Source organism: Pollachius pollachius (assembly GCF_949987615.1).
Source record: "Pollachius pollachius genome assembly, chromosome: 18".
Taxonomy (NCBI): Eukaryota; Metazoa; Chordata; class Actinopteri; order Gadiformes; family Gadidae; genus Pollachius; species Pollachius pollachius.
In genome coordinates, this window is record NC_136951.1 from 5,233,512 (window position 1) to 5,255,795 (window position 22,284).

The 22,284-nt window shown below is 45.8% G+C and overlaps 1 protein-coding gene across 1 annotated transcript in view; it reads right to left on the minus strand.

The window, feature by feature from the left end:
- Positions 1-11,270: 11,270 nt before the first annotated feature.
- atp8b5b (ATPase phospholipid transporting 8B5b) overlaps positions 11,271-22,284 on the minus strand; it is a gene marked incomplete at its 5' end in the record, with an annotated part of 29,603 nt that continues 18,589 nt past the window's right edge. Inside the window, 13 exons of the mRNA XM_079755898.1 lie at positions 11,271-11,760; positions 13,364-13,494; positions 13,960-14,098; positions 14,826-15,071; positions 15,892-15,975; positions 16,388-16,611; positions 17,136-17,319; positions 17,929-18,079; positions 18,179-18,284; positions 18,489-18,600; positions 18,950-19,114; positions 19,776-19,891; positions 21,799-21,987. Coding sequence (XP_079612024.1) covers positions 11,473-11,760; positions 13,364-13,494; positions 13,960-14,098; positions 14,826-15,071; positions 15,892-15,975; positions 16,388-16,611; positions 17,136-17,319; positions 17,929-18,079; positions 18,179-18,284; positions 18,489-18,600; positions 18,950-19,114; positions 19,776-19,891; positions 21,799-21,987 — 2,135 coding nt within the window. The 3' untranslated portion in view covers positions 11,271-11,472. The remainder of the gene's footprint in view (positions 11,761-13,363; positions 13,495-13,959; positions 14,099-14,825; positions 15,072-15,891; positions 15,976-16,387; positions 16,612-17,135; positions 17,320-17,928; positions 18,080-18,178; positions 18,285-18,488; positions 18,601-18,949; positions 19,115-19,775; positions 19,892-21,798; positions 21,988-22,284) is intronic.

Here is a 22,284-nt window from a genome sequence, read left to right on the forward strand (position 1 = left end):
GAGAGAGAGAGAGAGAGAGAGAGAGAGAGAGAGAGAGAGAGAGAGAGAAACCAACAGAGAAAGAGAGAGAGTTACTTGTCTCTTCAGACTCCTGCTTGGTGAAAGTATAAACTGTGTGTTGAAGTATAAAGGCTACCATGATGACATTGCTGCAAAATGGGGAGATTGTTGCGCACGAAGGCCGATATGATCTGCCGTTGTTATTCTGCATGTTTGGGAGACATGGCCCTGCGGTGGCCCTTCTCATAGCCCTGCTTCTGTTCATGATGGGATTATTCAGCGTTTCCCAGAAGATGCTGGCCCTCATCAGATACTTAAGGAGAAAAGTGCATCGTAAAGAGGTGGAAAAGGATGCAGTCGTGGAGAAAACAGGTACAGAGTAAACGCCGTAATGTTAATTAATTCATCATTAATGTCCCTTTCATGCACGAATTTCTAACATCCTTATGGAATGCGAGTCCCTGTGTGGTAAAGAAGCACCAGAGGACAAGCCTGTTATAATAAAGATGTTGGTTAAGAAAGAAAAAAGGATTAAGTTACTAACGAAATGTCATGTGCTCTAGAATTACCCAAGAGTGCCACGAAGGTCCCACGGGTGTTTTACCCTGTTTGGGACACTGGGCCGGAGAAGAGGGCTGGTTATATTCCTAACAGCAGCATTGAAGTGAGTAGTAAACAGCAATGTCTTGAGAACTATGTTCTCAAAATAAAAAGAGGGTCAAAATGTCAAACATAATATGAACCCCAGACTTTGAGGCACACAAGTTAAAGAAAGTTGCAGCCAATGTCTTTTCAGAATGTTTCTGTCCCTTAAACCATCCCAAGTGGGCCTATTTAGTAATGTAGCATTTCTGCACCAGTAACAATGCATTAACAATACATTAACAACCAAAAGTAGGCCTATTCATCAATGCAGGATTTCTGCCTCAGTAACAATACATTAACAACACATTAACAACACCAAGCAGGCCTATTCATCAATTCAGGATTTCTGCCACAGTAACAATATATTAACAACATATTAACAACCTCAAGTAGGCTTCATCATTGAGAGATATATTGTCTCCACATTTATCCCCCACCATGTGCTTATTATACGCTATGACCACAAAACACAAACAATTACATTGAATAAAGAAAATAGGAATATATTTCATAGCATAGGTCCCTTGCCATGGGTGTGCAGGGAGTTATGTTGTAACTTATTGTGGTGGCAGTTTTATTGAAACCTTACTTTGACCTTATCTTGAAATTTACTTCCTAGCTACCACAGCATATTTTCTATTGAATATTTTATTATTTATTTATTTTCTGATGCCAGACATGTTGTATATATAAAATGAATATGCTTTTGGCTAATTCTGCCGATTTCTATGGTGTCGGCTGGGACATAACAAAAACACATCCAACCTTTTATTAATGTTTTTACTACTGAGTTAACCCAATAATCTCATATGTATATTTTAACCCACAGGTCGTCAGCCAAAAACCACACAATGAAGATGCTAGGGACCACAGCACTGTGGCCTCACTTGGTTTGGTCGAGTGCCAAACTGATTCCTCTGACGTTCATAGTTCTGTCGCATCTGCCAGGGAAATATATACACTCCATCAACAACCACAGGTCAATGAGATTCACATCACAGACAATTGTAGCTTGGACAGGGATCCAAATGAGGGACCAACTGTGGAACTTACAACGGGACTGTTTGTGGGGAACGTGGAAGAAGTGGGTTTGGACAATGGTGAGAACCAAGATGAGGAGATGGGGGAAGGTTGTGAGAAGAGGGAGATATATAGGGGGTTGGCTCTGGACAACTTTGAGCATAACCAAAGTGTTCCATGGACAGACCTTTCTGTTCTGTCATGTTTTCAGAATCAAAGTCCCCCTGAGCAGAACCCATCTCAAGAACATGATCAAGACTGTTTCATCACATCAGATATAACCGGTCCATCTGGGGAGGTACCAGAGGGTCCTGAAGATTATCTCTGCAGAAACCAGAACATTGTATCTGCAGATGTTGTTGCATGCAAAACTGATTCCTCTGATGTTTATAGTACTGTAGCTTCTGCCATGGATACAGATACACTCCATCAACCACCCAAGATAAATGAGGAGATTCACATCACAGATAATACTAAGTTTGATGAGGAACCAAATGAGGAATCAACCGTGGAACGGACAACTGGATTGCCTGAGGGGGATGTGGAAAAACAACGTTTTGGCAACGTTGAGATCCAAGCTGAAGAAATGGGAGATTGTAAGAAGAAGATGGAGCTGGATATGGTGACCATGGGAACCCTTTCTGGGCCAGTATGTGTCGAGAGCCAAAGTCCCCCTGAGACGCTGGCCCCTACAGAACCTGATGACGAATGTATCACTAAAGAGTCAGAAAATCCAGACACCAACACCCATACTGCTGAGGTAACAGTTATAAAAACGATTGAAGATGATTCCATCAATGTCCACAACACTGTAGAGTCCGCTGATGTTGTTGAGAATAAAACAGATTCCTCTGATGTCAGTAGTACTCTAGAATTTGCCATGGATCCAGAATCACCGGCCTTGTTCAGTGGTCATCTACCACAGACTGTCAACCAAAGAGAAGAAGTTGTGTCTGCATCTGACAACAGCGGGCCAGGCCTGGGTTTAGAAGACAGCAGGGATCCATCCATAAGCAGCATTGAAGAGGGTTCTGCTACTCAAAGCCTGCCTGGAAGCCCTGTGCCCCCTGGTCTATCTCAGGAGGATTCTGGTCCTGCAGAATCCAACGTGATTCCTAGTTCTGATTCGGTCCACCAACTTTTAAACACAACAGAAACTCAGAAGAGCCAGCTCGGTGACATTTCTGAAGCTATCAGATATGGAACTGGGATTGACACAAGTGATTCTGCACCAGTTAACCAGCAACCCCCAATCAGAGATGAAATTCACATCACTGACAATATTAACGTTGATTCTGAACCACATGAGGATCCAATTGTGGAACTTGTGAAAACTGGATTGTCTGCGGGGAACAGGGAAGATGTGTGTTTGGACAACATTGAGACCAAGGCTGAGGAGATGGGGGAAGGTTTTAAGAAGAGGGAGATAGATAGGGGGGTGACTATGGAAAACATTGAGCATAACCAAGGTCCCCCTCAGCAGCACCTATCTAAAGAACATTATCAAGACAGTTCCATTGATTCAGACATAGCCAGTCCTTCTGAAGATGTACCAGAGGTTCTTGAAAACAATGTCATTATGGACCAGAATACTGTAGAGTCTGCTGATGTTGTCGCATGCAAAACTGATTCCTCTGATGGTAATAGTACTGTAGCTTCTGCAGTTGATACAGAAACACTACTACAACAACAACCCAAGATAAGTGAGAAGATTCCCATTACAGAAACAACCATGTTTGATGAGAAACCAACCGTGGAACGTACAACTGGATTGTCTGAGGGGCATGTGGAAGAACTGTGTTTGGACAACGTTGAGACCCAAGTTGAGGAGATGCGAAAGTGTGGGAAGAAGATGGAGCTGGATATGGCAGAGACCATTGAAAATCTTTCTGGGCCGGTATGTATCGAGATCCAAAGTCCCCCTGAGACGCTGGCCCCTACAGAACCTTATGAAGAATGTTTCATCACTAAAGATGAAGAACATCCAGACACCAACACTCATACTGCTGAGGTAACAGATAAAATGCCTAATGAAGATGATTCCATCAATGTCCACAACACTGTAGAGTCTGCTGATGTCGTTGAGTATAAAACCGATTTGTCTGATGTCGGTAGTACTCTAGCAGTTGCCATGGATACAGATTCACCTCCCTTGTTCAGTGGTCATCTACCACAGACGGTCGACCAAAGAGAAGAAGTTGTGTCTGCATCTGACAACAGCGGGCCAGGCCGGGGTTTTGAAGACAGCATGGATCCATCCATAAGCACCACCAGTGAGGGGTCTGCTACTCAAAGCCTGCCTGGAAGCCCTGTGCCCCCTGGTCTATCTCAGGAGGATTCTGGTCCTGCAGAATCCAACGTGATTCCTGGTTCTGATTGGGTCCACCGACTTTTAAACACAACAGAAACTCAGAAGTGCCAGCTCGGTGACATTTCTGAAGCTATCAAATATGGAACTGGGATTGACACAAGTGATTCTGCACCAGTTAACCAGCAACCCCCAATCAGAGAGGAGGTTCACATAACCGACAATATTAACGTTGATGAGGAACAACATGAGGATCCAATTGTGGAACTTAAAACTGGATTGTCTGCAGGGAACATGGAAGATGTGTGTTTGGACAACATTGAGACCCAGGCTGAGAAGATGGGGGAAGGTTTTAAGAGGAGGGAGATAGATAGGGGGGTGACTATGGAAAACATTGAGCATAACCAAGGTCCCCCTCAGCAGCACCTATCTAAAGAACATTATCAAGACAGTTCCATTGATTCAGACATAGCCAGTCCTTCTGAAGATGTACCAGAGGTTCTTGAAAACAATGTCATAATGGACCAGAATACTGTAGAGTCTGCTGATGTTGTCGCATGCAAAACTGATTCCTCTGATGGTAATAGTACTGTAGCTTCTGCAGTTGATACAGATACACTCCAACAACAACCCAAGATAAATAAGGAGATTCCCATTACAGAAACGACCATGTTTGATGAGGAACCAACCGTGGAACGTACAACTGGATTGTGTGAGGGGCATGTGGAAGAACTGTGTTTGGACAACTTTGAGACCCAAGCTGAGGAGATGCGAAAGTGTGGGAAGAAGATGGAGCTGGATATGGCAGAGACCATTGAAAATCTTTCTGGGCCGGTATGTATCGAGATCCAAAGTCCCCCTGAGACGCTGGCCCCTACAGAACCTTATGAAGAATGTTTCATCACTAAAGATGAAGAACATCCAGACACCAACACTCATACTGCTGAGGTAACAGATAAAATGCCTAATGAAGATGATTCCATCAATGTCCACAACACAGTAGAGTCTGCTGATGTCGTTGTGTATAAAACCGATTTGTCTGATGTCGGTAGTACTCTAGCAGTTGCCATGGATACAGATTCACCTCCCTTGTTCAGTGGTCATATACCACAGACTGTCGACCAAAGAGAAGAAGTTGTGTCTGCATCTGACAACAGCGGGCCAGGCCGGGGTTTTGAAGACAGCAGGGATCCTTCCATAAGCACCACCAGTGAGGGGTCTGCTACTCAAAGCCTGCCTGGAAGCCCTGTGCCCCCTGGTCTATCTCAGGAGGATTCTGGTCCTGCAGAATCCAACGTGATTCCTAGTTCTGATTCGGTCCACCGACTTTTAAAGACAACAGAAACTCAGAAGAGCCAGCTCGGTAACATTTCTGAAGCTATCAGATATGGAACTGGGATTGACACAAGTGATACTGCACCAGTTCAACAGCAACCCTTAATCAGAGATGAGTTTCACATCACTGACAATATTAACGTTTCAGAACCACATGAGGATCCAACTGTGGAACTTCAAACTGGATTGGCTCTGGGGAATGTGGAAGACGTGTGTTTGGACAACATTGAGACCCAGGCTGAGGAGATGGAGGAAGGTTGTAAAAAGAGGGAGATAGATAGGGGGGTGACTGTGGAAAATATTGAGCATAACCAAAGTCTTCCATTGACAGACCTTTCTGTTCTGTCCGGGTCCCAGAATCAAAGTCCCCCTGAGCAGCACCCATTTAAAAAACATGATCAAGACAGTTTCAACATTGATTTGGATATAACTAGTCCTTCTGAGGAGGTACCAGAGAGCCCTGAAGATGATGTCTGCAGGGAACAGAACACTGTAGAGTCTGCTGATATTGTCGCGTGCAAAACTGATACCTCTGATTTGTATATTACTGTAGCTTCTGCCATGGTTACAGATACACTCCACCAACAACCCAAGATAAATGAGGAGGTTCACACAGACAATACTAAGTTTGATGAGGAACCAGATGAGGAATCAACTGTGAAACGTACAACTGGATTGTCTGAGGGGGATGTGGAGGAACTCGGTTTGGACAACGTTGAGACCCAAGCTGAGGAGACGCGAAAGTGTGGGAAGAAGATGGAGCTGGATATGGCGGCGACCATTGAAAACCTTTCTGGGCCGGTATGTATCGAGAGCCAAAGTCCCCCTGAGACGCTGGCCCCTACAGAACCTTATGAAGAATGTTTCATCACTAAAGATGAAGAACATCCAGACACCAACACTCATACTGCTGAGGTAACAAATAAAATGCCTAATGAAGATGATTCCATCAATAGCCACAAAACTGTGGAGTCGGCTGATGTTGAGTATACAACTGATTCCTCTGAGGTTAATAGTGCTGTAGCTCCTGCAATAGATAGAATCCACCAACCACCTCCGGTCAATGAGATTTACGTCACAGATAAAATAGACTTTGATGAGGAACCAGATGAAATACCAATCATAACTACAGACACGACCACTCCTTCTAATATGATGACAGAAAGCAGCCAGACTTTTGAAGAGGAAAACCCGGACACCACGGGTTCCGTTGTTGTAGCAACGGTCCCAGTGTCTTTTGGTGTACAATACTTCACTCACTCCCCGGGCCAGAACTTGGCGGTCACTGGAAACCATCAGGACATGGGTAGTTGGACTGGGTTCCTCCCACTTGAGGAGAAAGAGAATGGGTATTGGAGCAGGACGATGCGCCTGCCTTCCATGATGCAGGTTGAGTGGAAGTTTGTGGTGATGGATGAGGCAGGGGAGGTCCACCGGTGGGAGGAGTGTGATAATAGATGGTTTGAGACTGGAAGTGATGCCCACAGCTGCATACAGTTGCACAAATGTTGGGGTACACAGTAGGGCTGAGGAGAGAAATTGATCAGTGATTGGCTCTTCTGTTAGCCTGGCCCCTGGTATATCTAACCCAACATGCCTGATTAAGCAAAGAATCCGAATATGAAGTCACAATTCTATCAAATTGCCTTCACCTACACGCCGAACATGCCACCTGGAATTGCTTTGAACAAATTTGCAACAAAGCAGAAACCAACCCAAACTTATTGTGTAAGCATCATTGTTTTTTGGCCTAAATCAACCAAGTGCTACAAGGAAACACATGCCCCAATGTCTAGGAGACCCCTCAAACTCCTTCTAGAAGTGAATAATGGAAGATGGAACACTCAAGTGTTCTGGTCTCCTGACAGTGTGTGTGTGAGGGCCGGGAGGAATCCAATTCCTGCCCTGCTAGCACACATAGGAAACACCGCTGTCACGCGTGAGGCACGAGGTTGGGGACTTGAACCCATAACCCTGGCTGGTGTTAACACCTTTCAATTTGGGCACACCATTCTACAACAGGGTGCATTTATGAGCAGTAGAGGGCATTCTGGTCCTCTCTCTGCTCTCAAACATCAGTTAATATATTACTAAACCATTTTTTTGTACAACTTCTCTCCAGGTATTAGAATTGTTTCGAAATGTAGAGGATCAAAGGTTCTAAGTCACTAGATGAGGTAAAAGCACTTTTAAGTACAAAGCTCCGGTTACATCTCAGAGCTTTGCTTTGAGTGCAGGGTGCTAATGCTAACATGCTAACGTGATGTGAAGTGAGCTAACTTTGGAAGGTTAGAGGTAAGCCCTAATATAGATCCAGGGCTTACAGATGACACCACTGTCAGTCACACACACACACACACACTAACACTCACTCACACCCACGTGCTTCCTGTTCATCAGGCATGGAACTCTTAGACACGCTGACTGATAATCCCAAAAGGGGCTCACGTTGGATCGCTGTGAAGACATGAGAGCCTAGCAGTGATTTGACCTCTCTGGCGTAGCCTTCCAACAGGGAAAGCCACCACACACTAAACTAATTGGACAATATATAGGATTGTCACTCTAAATGACCCAATCAGCTTCTAGCAGGGCAAACTTAAGTCTCATCAATAGTTGTTTAGGATGTTTTGATTTGTTTTCATTTTTGCTCACTTGCCTGGCTTGTATATTGTGATGTATCATCCATCTGCTAATCTCAAGTTAGATGGATATAACAAACCACTGGGAGAAGAGAAGATACACACACACACACACACACACAACCCCAGAAGCGAACATTCATGGATGTCCCAGTGTTTTAGAAGTGTGTCTAACACGTTGACATGTTGCCATGGCTCTCAGCAGGTAGAGTGTATGTGACGTTTACGTTAATGTATGTGATCCGAGGTAGGGCAGCCAGGCCGGCCTGTAGGCAGCCAGACTATTTATAAAGCCTGCCTCTCCCCATTCTTCATGGTGTGACCTTCACTGTCAGTCCACAGGCCTGTAAGAGGAGAAGCATGAACAGTTTAAAATAGAGACCTACAGGAGCCGACTGTTATTTATGTATTTTAGATACTGACTAGTATTATTTATATTGGACGCGTCAGTTCAACTCAGATTCTCCAGAATCTGTAATTGTCGTTTATTTTTGTATTTGGGCATCATTGTTTTGTTTGTCAAGTGAATTTGTAATAAAGAACAGATGTATTCAATAATGTATATGTATTATTTATAAGGCGTTGAATGAATTTGATGTGTGCACAATTATAGCTAGGAGAAACCAAAGAACAGTTTAAGTTAATGATTTCTTTAACTAAGTTAATTGTATTTTTATTCTTTGACATCATGACACAGCAGAATGGCATTTCAAGTTAGAATTACAAAATAGTTGTCGAAAGATAAAAACAAGGCCAAACGTAAAAATTCAAATGAGCAAAATGCAATTAAACATTCTCAATTTACAATATCACAAACAATACCAAGAAAATCAGCAAGATATTATTTCGTCGTAATTCTGAGAAACATTTGCCACAAAAATTGGATATGAACAAGAAAACAAAAGGTACAAGACAAGACACCGTTACCAAGGAATATTGTTTGGGCTCTCCGTCATCTCCTTCCACTCATGGTTGTATTTTACCCATGAACCCTTGGGGCAGAGGTCAGTTCCTAATCCTGAGCACTGCAGCCCATAGAGTCAGCGATGACGACGTTCTTCAGGGATCCAGAGTCAGTCCAACTACGGCTCTTCCCCCCTAGTGTACCAGGGAGGTCCTGGCTATAGATTCTCTTCTCCGTAGTTTGGGAGAGTGGGACTAGCTTAGCTTCCCAGTCCCACCAACCATATTAACCGATTGGGAGACAGAGGAGCTAACCGGCTAGCTAACTGGCTAGCTAACTGGCTCGGTAACCATCTAGCTAGTGTGTGGGGTTCCCAAACCAGGGATAAAAAGGATTGATTGAAACAGATTAAGAAGACCGACCAGCAATTGCTTGAGTTACGCCAAGCTCTGACCTCCGCAGGCCATCTGTAGTAGCCTGGGAACCAGAGCAAACTGCAAGCTCATGTTTCATTTGCCCTGGCATATGCGTCTGCCTCCCTCCCCACTCAGAAATATTTCCACCAGTCATCGCCCGGGGTCGATAGATTATGGTGCAGGTTTAATACGATAACAGTACAAAGGAGTTCCCTATGTGAGCATTTTTTATAAAAAACAAGATGGCTGCTTCTGGTGTGTGGTTGCTCTGATTGTCTATCCAATTGTGTCCAGAGGTTTTTACGTCTGCCTGTGTTGATAACAATCTCAGGGGTTCTAGACTAGGCATTTGCTAACTGTTCCAGGAATGTCAGGCTGGATTGTGTGACTGCATTGAGCGAGGCAGCTTACTGCTTAACCTACACTCCACTTGCACTCACTGTAAACTTACCACAAACACATTAAAAAACATATGAAATTATTCCAAAAAGACGGTACTTCCATACGACACACGAATAACAGATAGAAGCTGACACGGAATCAGAAACCCTAATGCTGGGCCGGGCTTCTTCTGGGCTGGATTGGTGTCAATTGAGTGTGACATGGTTCAATTCTTGTCACTAGAACGATGGGGCAGTGGTTAGGGGTAAGGGGTGCTGGTGTGGACGGGGTTGGAACCCAATACCGTTTAGCTGGAATTAAATCAATCCAGTACCATGACACATTAGAATATCCTGGTGAGGTCATTTTGAATGCCATACCTTGGAGTAATTTTGATATACTTTTTGTTTAACGTTACGAAGGCACAAGAAATGTAATCATTTGGTAAACCTCCCCCCTAAACACACACATTTTCTGAGCTAAATTCTCTGTCAAATCTTTCCTCTGCCAGTCCATACTGCCAAGGAAATTAAAACAAGGATTTGTGCACAGGGGGAGTGTCCACAAAGAGACACGCTGGAGACACGTTCTTGCGTTAGTCATTCAAATCTATTTGGTCATAAAAGCAGAAAGTTGCTTTCAGCGAGACCAACCAACAAATTCTCTCAAATCGCCAATGAGGAGCAGGATGCCTACTTAGTCAGCAGACATTGGGGTTTGAACCCAGAACCTTTTCAGCTGGGAGTCAAACGTCCCAACTAATACACTATCCTACCCTTTGTGAATGTGTCTACTACACCTCTTTCCCATTATAATGACGTAGTTTACAAACACACTAACCGCAAAGACAACCCTGACCCCATAAGGGAAGATTTCTAGTCCATTTCCTCATCCACCTCCACCTCCAGATTCACCTACTTCTCATCCATACTTTAGGAGCATACTGCTTCCTCCTTACTACACCTCCTCCTCTGTCCTCTAGGAGCACTGTGCCTCCTCCTCTGTCCCCTAGGAGCACTGTGCCTCCTCCTCCTCTGTCCTCTAAGAGCACTGTGCCTCCTCCTCTGTCTTCTAGGAGCACTGTGCCTCCTCCTCTGTCCCCTAGGAGCACTGTGCCTCCTCCTCCTCTGTCCTCTAGGAGCACTGTGCCTCCTCCTCCTCTGTCCTCTAGGAGCCCTGTGCCTCCTCCTCTGTCCCCTAGGAGCACTGTGCCTCCTCCTCTGTCCCCTAGGAGCACTGTGCCTCCTCCTCTGTCCTCTTGGAGCACTGTGCCTCCTCCTCCTCTGTCCTCTAGGAGCACTGTGCCTCCTCCTCTGTCTTCTAGGAGCACTGTGCCTCCTCCTCTGTCCCCTAGGAGCACTGTGCCTCCTCCTCCTCTGTCCTCTAGGAGCACTGTGCCTCCTCCTCTGTCTTCTAGGAGCACTGTGCCTCCTCCTCTGTCCCCTAGGAGCACTGTGCCTCCTCCTCCTCTGTCCTCTAGGAGCACTGTGCCTCCTCCTCCTCTGTCCTCTAGGAGCCCTGTGCCTCCTCCTCTGTCCCCTAGGAGCACTGTGCCTCCTCCTCCTCTGTCCTCTTGGAGCACTGTGCCTCCTCCTCGGTCCTCTAGGAGCACTGTGCCTCCTCCTCTGTCCTCTAGGAGCACTTTGCCTCCTCCTCTGTCCCCTAGGAGCACTGTGCCTCCTCCTCCTCTGTCCCCTAGGAGCACTGTGCCTCCTCCTCTGTCCCCTAGGAGCACTGTGCCTCCTCCTCCTCTGTCCTCTAGGAGCACTGTGCCTCCTCCTCTGTCCTCTAGGAGCACTGTGCCTCCTCCTCCTCCGTCCCCTAGGAGCGCTGAGCGGGCTGCTCCTCCTCCGGGACCTTGTTGAGGGCTGTGATGGGGCGGTACAGCTGGGGCTGGCCCTGGGAGAGGGGGGAGTCGGACTGGGGGAAGAGGAGGGCCGTGCGGGTCTTCAGCGGGCGCCTCAGGAGGAAGCGGCCGGAGGTGACCAGCTCGCCGTAGCCCTGGGCGTGGGAGAAGGCGTAGCCGGAGCGCCGGGTGCTGATGCGTCTGACTGGGGGCCGGCGAGGAGCAGGGGCCGGCAGCGCCTCCTTACGCACCTTGTGTCTCACCTGGAGGAGGAGGGAGACAGAGGGGAGGAGAGAGGAGGAGGAGGGAGGGAGAGGGAGAGGGAGGGAGAGGGAGGAGGGAGAGAGGAGGAGGAGGAAGAGGGAGAGGGAGGAGGAGGAAGAGGGAGGAGGGAGGGAGGGAGAGGGAGGTGGGAGAGAGGAGGAGGAGGAAGAGGGAGAGGGAGGAGGGAGGGAGAGGGAGAGGGAGGAGGGAGGGAGAGGGAGGAGGAGGGAGAGGGAGGTGGGAGAGAGGAGGAGGAGGAAGAGGGAGAGGGAGGAGGGAGGGAGAGGGAGGGAGGGAGAGGGAGGTGGGAGAGAGGAGGAGGAGGAAGAGGGAGAGGGAGGAGGGAGGGAGAGGGAGGAGGGAGGGAGAGGGAGGGAGGGAGAGGGAGGTGGGAGAGAGGAGGAGGAGGAAGAGGGAGAGGGAGGTGGGAGAAGATGAGAAGGAAAATAATAAAAACAGTTGGGTCTTATACACTTTCGCTATAGTCAGCTAAAACATAAACCCAGGCACTTGTCCACCTACCAGCATCTTATCTAGTGTATGGTCTCGTTATTGTACATGCACACACATCTTGTATAAAGTACATGGTGGGAGTGTGTGGGGATGATGGCTGGTTTATGCAGCCTCCCCTGGCAGAGTCGATTGGGCTCTGGGGCTGGGTGAGACATTGAGTATCAGTGTGCGTAGGTTAAACCAGCCCCCCCCACACACTCGGATGGCTGCGGAGCACCCTTTCCATGTTCATTATCACACCTTTGCAATGCACCCATTTTTAACACCCCCACCCTGCGTCCTTTGTCTGAAGGAGCCCAAAGTAAGTCACCTAAATGGAGGGTGGCATGGACATTTGCTGCGTACATAGCTAGTGTGTAGACCATACAGCACATATCTAGTGTATAACATACGCAGAACATATTTAAGGTATAGAACATAGTATTTATCTTGTGTATATTACATAGTACATATCTAGAGTATAGTACATACAGTACATATCTATAGTATAGTACATATCTAGTATATAGTACATACAGTACATATCTAGAGTATAATATATATATAGAATATAGTACATACAGTACATATCTATAGTATAGTACATATCTAGTATATAGTACATACAGTACATATCTAGAGCATAATATATATATAGAATATAGTACATACAGTATCTAGAGTAGTACATATAGTACAAATCAGAGTATGGTACATCACTAGTGTATAGTACATACAGTACATATATAGAGTATAATATATATATATATATTATATAGTACATACAGTACATATCTAGAGTATAGTATGTTTAGTACATATCTAGTGTATATTAAATAGTAAATATCTAGAGTATAGTATGTTTAGTACATATCTAGTGTATATTACATAGTACATATCTAGAGTATAGTATGTTTAGTACATATCTAGTGTATATTACATAGTACATATCTAGAGTATGGTACATATCTAGAATATAGTACATACAGTACATATCTAGAGTATAGTACATATCTAGAATATAGTACATATCTAGAATATAGTACATACAGTACATACATACAGAGTATAGTTGACATCGTTCTTATCGTATAGTCCTGTAGCCTGTACCTTGTCGTTGATGGTGGGCCACAGCTGGATGAGTGTGAAGCGGTATGCGACCACGGGCAGAGCACAGAGGATGGAGGTGAGCAGGATGGTCAGCCACACGTTGGGCTGGTTCAGGGAGTTCCTGGCCGTGCCTGTCGAGGAACCACATCACCCCAACACGTCTCACATTCTGACACCATCTCAACTCCTCCCACATGCTCTGACATCATCTCAACTCCTCCCACATGCTCTGGCATAATCTCAACCCCTCCCACATGCTCTGACATCATCTCAACTCCTCCCACATTCTCTGACATCATCTCAACTCCTCAAACATGCTCTAACATCATCTCCACCCCTCCCACATTCTCTGACATCATCTCAACTCCTCAAACATGCTCTGACATCATCTCCACTCCTCCCACATGCTCTGACATCATCTCACATGCGCTGACATCATCTCCACCCCTCCCACATGCTCTGACATCATCTCCGCTCCTCTCATCATACACTAGCTGACATTACCACCCCTTTCCTCAGCTCATATGGTACATGATTGTATTTGCGGTTGTGAGATGCTGTTACGGGCCGTTACCAGCAGAGGGCACATCACTCACCAATGAAGGGAAAGGTGGAGGTGAAGATGAGGAACATGCCATTGCTGTACATGGTGAAGGTGATGGCAAAGTAAGCAGACAGACTGCCCCACACAAAGAACTGGTTCACCGCTGTCCAATAGTGGGTGTCCAGAGACAGCTTGGACAAACACAAAGATAACAGGTCACTCTCAGCTCACACCTTTCACGCATATGATTTCATATATATGATTTAACCTGTGAGTCCTCACCTGTACATTGTCTGCCCTTTGCATACCCTACCTGCTCATTAAATCATCCTGTAAATGACCTCACTGTTCATTACCTCCCCTGTATATGACCACACCTGCCCATTACCTCCTCTGTATATGACCTCACCTGCCCATTACCTCCCCTGTATATGACCTCACTGTTCATTACCTCCCCTGTATATGACCTCACTGTTCATTACCTCCCCTGTATATGACCACACCTGCCCATTACCTCCTCTGTATATGACCTCACCTGCCCATTACCTCCCCTGTATATGACCTCACTGTTCATTACCTCCCCTGTATATGACCTCACTGTTCATTACCTCCCCTGTATATGACCTCACTGTTCATTACCTCCCCTGTATATGACCTCACTGTTCATTACCTCCCCTGTATGTGACATGACCTCAGTACGACCTCACCTATGCCCTTACCTCCCCGTGCATTCTCACCATTGTTAAGTTAAATTTGTGGCGCCTCTATTCTATTATTTACGGTAGCCATTTATCTGTTTTAGAAAGTACTTTGTGTGCTGCGGGAGTTTCCCGCGGTGGTGGCGATGCTGTAACGTTATGATGTGGAGGGCTTGAAACAAACGTATAGGAACAATTATTGAAATGAAGCAACCCTCACCTGTATAGTGACAGCGATGAGCAGGCAGGTCTGCGCCAGCAGGGCGAAGGACTGGTAGTCCACGATGTCCTTGCCGTCGTCGCGCACCGTGTCGTACATGGCAGCCCAGGGGATGAAGAAGAGGATGAGGGAGCTGTAGCAGCTGTGCATCATGCAGCGTACGAAGGCCTTCTTGCTGAAGTAGAGGTTCAGCTGCCCCGGGGAGAAGAGCTGGGGGTGCTGGGAGCTCCAGCGGTCGTTCACGTCCTGCACGCACAGGGAACCAACAATCACAATCAGAATTACTATTATTACAGCTTATTGTACACAAGATTACAATTATTTCGCTTGGTTCCTCAGCAGACACATAGCAGCAACAATACAAGATCAAGTAAATAAAGATAAGTCCAAATAAAAATAAGTAGCACCATAGATCACAATAATAAATAATAATAATAATAATAATAATAATAATAATAAAATGTAAGTGTAAAGTGTTCAAGTGGTAGTAGTACCAGCTAGCCTGGCTCTGCCCTACTTCCGCTCAATTTGAATTCCCCTTCAGTACTACGTCTGGGTCTGCGGTATGTTAGTGGATTTTCTCTGTCTAGATTTTCTGCGTCCAATCAGCCAACATAGGGAGTGGCTGAGAACAATGACGTTAAAGTCAGCTCTCGTTGACGGACATCTTCACGCACGGTGTTTGGTTTGTTTACAGCCTGCGCGCAACGTGATTCCCGGCCAAACGTTAGCGATTGGTTATGGCAGATCCAGAGTGGCACTGGGCAGATCCAATCGTTTTAAACTTCAACAGACACCCGCCTTCAAGTGAGTTAACGTTTGTCAATTGAGTAGGTCCAGACTCTCTGTACAAATGAAATGAAGTACGAGAGTCTGGTCAAGATGGGATGTTAACCCAGGGCCGGCGCTGGCCATTTCGGTGCCCTAGGCACAGGCTTTGAATTACGCCTTAGGCGAGACCTCCGAGCGGGGGTTGGGGTGGAGTAGTGGAGGTTCACATCCCATCTTCACTATCCTTCGTTATGGTTGTGAGTTAAAGGCGGGACCTGTGCTCTGACAGACGTACCTGGTCGAAGAGGCTCATTCCAAGGACTGGCAGAGCCGTGTAGACCAGGTTGTACAGAGTGATGAACCACTCGTCGTACACAGTCTGCAGGGGAGGACACACAACAACACACACACACACACACACACAAAAACACACACAAACACATGGCTTAATTTCATTAGCTGAATGTTAGTTCAGGTTCACAAGGGCCTTCATTGGGAATTTAACTGTTAATTTCATTAGCTGAATGTTAGTTCAGGTTCAAAAGGGCCTTCATTGGGAATTTAGCTGTTTAACGTGTCCTTAGTTTCAGTCATTCTTCATCATTAGAGGCACAGGCCACAAAGTAGGCTCCACCTCCTCCACAAGTTACTGCTAAAGCTAGCTACACAGGAAAACCGACTGGTCTCTGCTGCCACCTACTGGACAAAGTGTGAATGACAGAAGGTAATAAAAACGTCGGACCACAACCAGATGACCCCTTTGAATCCACTCCGCCACGCTTCACACTCACCTGCGCCGAGAAGCCGCAGAAGAAGGCGTACCAGAAGTGGACAAAGGTGAAGGTGAAGTTCTTGTAGAAGAAGTAGCGGAGGAACTTGCACATGCGCAGGTAGGACCAGCGGCCGTGCACCAGCAGGAGGCGCTGCAGGTAGCGGAACTGGGCGAAAGAGTAGTCGCTGGACAGCACGGCCTGCATGCCCTCCTGGCCGGAGATCCCGACGCCGATGTGGGCCGCTAGAGGGGGCGGAGCATACGTATCAAACCAAATCAAACTATTTATATAGCGCCTTTCGTACAAAATTGCAATCCAAGGTGCTTTGCAATAGAATAATCAAATAATCAAAAATAAATAAAAGGGATTCAGAGAAAACTGTATTAAATAGGTATGTTTGAGGGTTTCCTTTAAAGGTGTCACAGATTGTGATGTCCTCAGCTCCTCCGGCAGTTGTGTAGGTAGGGGCGGGGCCATTTAAAGAGAGAGGACAAGGCGCAGAGAGCAGGGTGGGGCGAGGAGAGAGAGGATGGGGAAACGAGAGGGGTGGGGGCGGAGTCATGGAGAGGAAGGTTTGTTTAGAATTGAACATGTTTAACGTACACTTAGATATGGGATTATCTTACTTTAAAAAAAAAAGTTGCACAAGAAATGATCAACTTTTGGTCGAGTGCCATGTAAATAAAAAGGCTCCTCCATTGGGGGAATGTATCCAAACCCTCCCCCAGGTTATCCCACGAGGTGGCGGGCTTCCCCCCAGTCTCACCCTTGATCATGCTGACGTCGTTGGCTCCGTCGCCGATGGCCAGCGTGACGGCCTGCTTGTAGTGCTTCACCAGCTCCACCACCTGGGCCTTCTGCAGCGGCGTGACCCGGCAGCAGATCACCGTCTGGCACATGCACGCCGTCCGCAGCAGTTCCAGCTCCAGGTCCTTCTCCAGGGCGTACGCCTTGGGAGGGGGATTGTGGGTAATGAGGTTTGCAAACAGGAAAAGGAATGTGGTTACGTCGCACTTTGAGTGAATTTACACCCACTGAAAGCGCTTCACAACCAGTGCCTCACATTCCCCCTGTTTATGCTCACGTTCACGCCGACAGTGGGGTCAGCCGTGTAAGGCAACAACCGAATGCCAGGAGCAGTTGACGTTAGGGGACACCTCACCTCAACACACCCGGGAACGAACCAACTACAGGAACCGTTTGAGGGACAGCCGCTCCCAGAGTTTAAATGTTGATTTAGACATGTTGGCTGACCACTGAGAGCATTATGTTCGCAATTGTGTTTCATTTTAAAGTTTACAGTTTTGCTTTAGGGATTTTCTTTATGCTTTAGTGCGCTTTGGGGTTACTCTATGAAATGGACCTAAGGAAATAAATGGCATTGCCTTCGAGGGGATGCATAGGAAGATGTTTAAAGATGGGCGGAAAAGAATGAGAGAAAGTTGCCGAGATCAAAAGAGGATCAGCCAAAAGATTGTAGAACACAACACATGAAAAGTTAATTTAGCTTCTTAGCAGCGACATCCCGGTAGTTTGATTTTACAAGCTGCCTCCCGTACCAGGCTGTGTCCGTTGATGACTAGGGCGTACTCTCCGTTCACAGCCTCATCCTCCACCTTCCTGGTCTTCTGGCGCCAGAACAGGCCTGCCCGGGACTCAACCACCACCGGCTTATCAGTAGCGTCCGGGCACATCGTCCTCCGGGCCTTCCTGCAACACAGGAGGACAGGGGAGTCAGTCAGTCATGCCGGGTATCATAGGGAGCCATGTTGGGTGGCCATCCTGGTTTCTCTCCTCGCTCCTACTCACTCCAGCTCTTCTCGCACCCCCTCAGCCGTGTTGGCCGCGACGATGAACACCTCCGTCATGTCCTCCCGCAGCATGTTGCAGGCGTAGCCGATGTTTTCCGCCGTCTCTGTGGCAACACACACACACACATGCTGAGACCGGAGCCTTCCGGAGCCTCCCAGAACCTCAATCCCACCAGATGGCCCGGTGCCTCCTTCTGTTTGAGGGAGTTTGCCGGGGTTTGCTTGGGAACTGCGACTGTTGGCAAGTTTGGCGATCAAAACATTTAAATAATGTGCGTAATGAATTATTGCTGATCTCTTTTCCCCACCTTGTTTGTCCCCTGTCAGCACCCATATCTTGATGTCGGCTTTAGCCAGCTGCTCGATGGTCTGTGGGACGCCATCTTGGAGTTTGTCTTCCACCGCGGTCGCTCCCAGTAGCTGGAACCACAACACACACTGGAGTCAGGAACAACTGCTCTACCTTTAAGTGTACACTGTTAAAGCCTATGTACCCACTTCACAGCACAATTGCTCCACAAAAACCCTAAAAAAAAGAAGATATTTATATGAATACATTTTAAACTTAAAGCTGTAATCAAAACGGTTGCAGGACAATGTAGCTGTCTTTCTTCTTCTCTGCCAGATTCAGTTTAAAAATGATGTTTCGAACCCAGGGTGTCTCGAGCGCAGAACCTTTCAGCTTCAAAATACATGAACCGACGGCGAGACTATCCTGCTTCATAATGGATGAAATCAAACAGAAGTAAAACAAAGTGAGTCAGCGGACCATGAGGTCTTTCTCTATCTCCTCGTACAGCTCATCCAGCCGCTCCTCCTTGCCATCCATTGCGATGTTGGCCTCATGGTGGCGCCGTCGCCAGTCCTCCATGTAGTCGTCATCCAGGTCCTTGTAGGCCAGGGCCAGTGTGCGGAGCCCGTCCCCCGCATACTCCTGGACGCACACACAAGACAGTGCTCAGTAGGCATTGAACTAAGGGAAGCTGTTGTACTGCCACAGTAAATAGGCTGGTTATTCATACAGGTGCATCTCAATGAATTAGAATAGGGTGGAAAAGTTGATCATTTCAATAATTCAATTTAAAAAGTGAAACTCCCAAGTGAAATATTCCAATTTTACAGAATTTTGCGTTTTCTTGAGCTGTAAGCCACAATCATCAAGATTAATACAAATAAAGGCTTGAAATATTAACCTTTGGGGGTTGAGAATCTGTTTAACATATGGGTTTACTTTCCAAAATATTCTAATTTATTGAGATGCACCTGTGAATATTCACAGTAAATATTGATTCTGATAATGTTAAAGCGTGTATAATTGTTTTTTTAATTCACAGAAGGGAATAGAATATTATATATAATATATATATAGAGATATATATATTGATATATATCTCTCTATATATTGAGTATACATATAAGAATGCTTAATTTAGCGTGAACTTCTACAACATACTGTACTTTACTTAAAATATTTGAATGATAAAGCAATGAATAGAGAAAAAGTAGAGAAAAAGTCCTCACACATACAGTCATTGTTGGATTCTTTCAGTACATAACGATGCCCAATTCACTGATCCTGTGGTACTCCTACTCACATTGAGATGGGTGGTGGTGGTGTCCTTCAGCCTCAAGCACGAAGGGTGGAGCCTCTCGTACACGATGGTGTCAGCCCCCTTACAGAACAGGATGAGCTTACCCTTGGGGCTACGCACTGGTGACCACACACACACACACACACACACACACACACGCAGATAGAGGTTAGAACAGCATTCATAATAATGCTATCAACTGTAAAGGGGGATTATTTGTTTATTAACGCGGCGGATGCGCACGCAGAATGATGGCAAAAGGAACATTTGTTTGACCGGTTGCCATGGTTATCTCTGTGTGGTTAATTTGCAGTTGCGGTGTTAATTAGCGATTTTGTCAGCTTACTGTTACATTAAACTGTAATCAGAAAATGCGGTTATATGCTATAGACACTATAGTATCTGTGGTATAAAGGCTGGGATGAATTTCAAATTATAAATATGTACACTTTATGTTAAAAGTATAGACCGTCGCGATTCCCATTGAAACGAGAGCTGATAAATTGTAAAAAATGAATTAAACTGTAATCAGAAAACGCAGTTATATGCTATAGACCCTATGTATCTGTGATATAAAGGCTGGGACGAATTTCGAATTATAAATATGAACACTTTATGTTGAAAGTATAGACCGTCGCGAATCCCGTTGAAACGAATGGTGCGGTGATTAATCTTCAAAACAAGAGCTGGTAAATTGTGAAAAATGAATTAAACTGTAATCAGACAACGCGGTTATATGCTATAGACCCTAGAGTATCTGTGGTATAAAGGCTGGGACGAATTTAGAATCATAATATGTACAATCCACAACGTTAGCTCTCTGGCTCATAGCTCAGCGGACTAGAATACCTCCCATTGCCAAGTCGTAGCTACGGTCCATCCTATTTATGTGAAAAACTTTATATTTTGATTGTAAAAAGCATGAAAATATAAATGAATGATCTTAATTTTATTTTGGCAAGTGACCATGGTATAAGTGGGATAATGCCCTTCGAGGTGTCAAAAACATGTTTGATCGATCGTAATTAAAGGGGACTACTTTTTGAGGGAGATGAACTCAAACAGAGTAGGCATTTAATAAGCATGCAATACGAATAAGAAAAAGCATAATTATTAAAGTATTTGAATTGTTTTATTATGTTGGCAAGCAAGAAGTAGAATAAATTGGATAATCAGTCTTATTAAAAGGGTTTGTGCAACCAACTGCACAACAAGACATGATTGCGGCTCTTGTCGCTCTCGTCTCTTTCTGCTAACGACATGCGCGTAGAGCGGGGAGTGACGTAGAGTGACGTAGGCTGATAATCCCTCTATAGCACCTTTAACACTAAGTTTAGAGTGGGGCGGGGGTTCATCTTTACCTCTACTATATTTTGCATTTATTACATTTCATCTTTATTTGATTTCATATCCCTAGCTATTTTGACGCGATAAAAGTAAACAGAAGATAAAGTAGAACACTTCTGATTTTTTGAGAAACTATTTTTTTAACCTTTATTCTATGTTCTTGTTTATATTATCTTTAGATGAGCATTTGGATTAATTAAAAGTAACTCCTCTTGTCTTACATGTGGTTCCGTCTCACCTATCTCCCTGATCCTGTCTTACATGTGGTCCTGTCTCACCTATGTCCCTCCTCCTTCTTTATTACATGTGGTCCTGTCTCACCTATCTCCTCCTCCTCCTCCTGTCTTACATGTGGTCCTGTCTCACCTATCTCCTCCTCCTCCTCCTGTCTTATATGTGGTCCTGTCTCACCTATCTCCCTCCTCCTCCTTACTTACATGTGGTCCTGTCTCACCTATCTCCTGTCTTTCATGTGGTCCTGTCTCACCTATCTCCTGTCTTACATGTGGCTCCGTCTCACCTATCTCCCTCCTCCTGTCTAACATGTGGTCCCGTCTCACCTATCTCCCTCCTCCTCCTTACTTACATGTGGTCCTGTCTCACCTATCTCCTGTCTTACATGTGGCTCTGTCTCACCTATCGCCCTCCTCCGCCTGTCTAACATGTGGTCCTGTCTCACCTATCACGGACATCCTCTTGCGGACGTTGTTGAAGTCCAGCACGGCCAGGAGGTCGTAGGTCACCTCCTGGCCCATCTCCATGATGCGGATGGACTCGGGGGTTCGGGATCGGAACACGAAGCCGAAGTTCCTGGCGGCCGTGACCAGGGCACCCTCGTCCGGGGACTGGGCCTGGTAGTACAGCTCCCCTGAAACACACCGTGGGTGAGGAGGGGGCGCAGGGATTCATTGGATTCACCAACCTCCTCCTCCTGCTGTTGGTGGTTGGTATATACGGGCGCATCTCAATTAGAATATTGTAGAGAAGTTATTTCATGCATTTCCTTAACTCGATTTAAAAAAGTGAAACTCATACAGTCTTTTCATTCATGAAAACCGTTTTCATGAGCTGATTAATCATCAAGTTTAATAACAATAAGGGCTTGAAATATTTCACTTTTGGTGTAATGAATCTATATAATATATCAGTTTCACTTTTTTTAAAT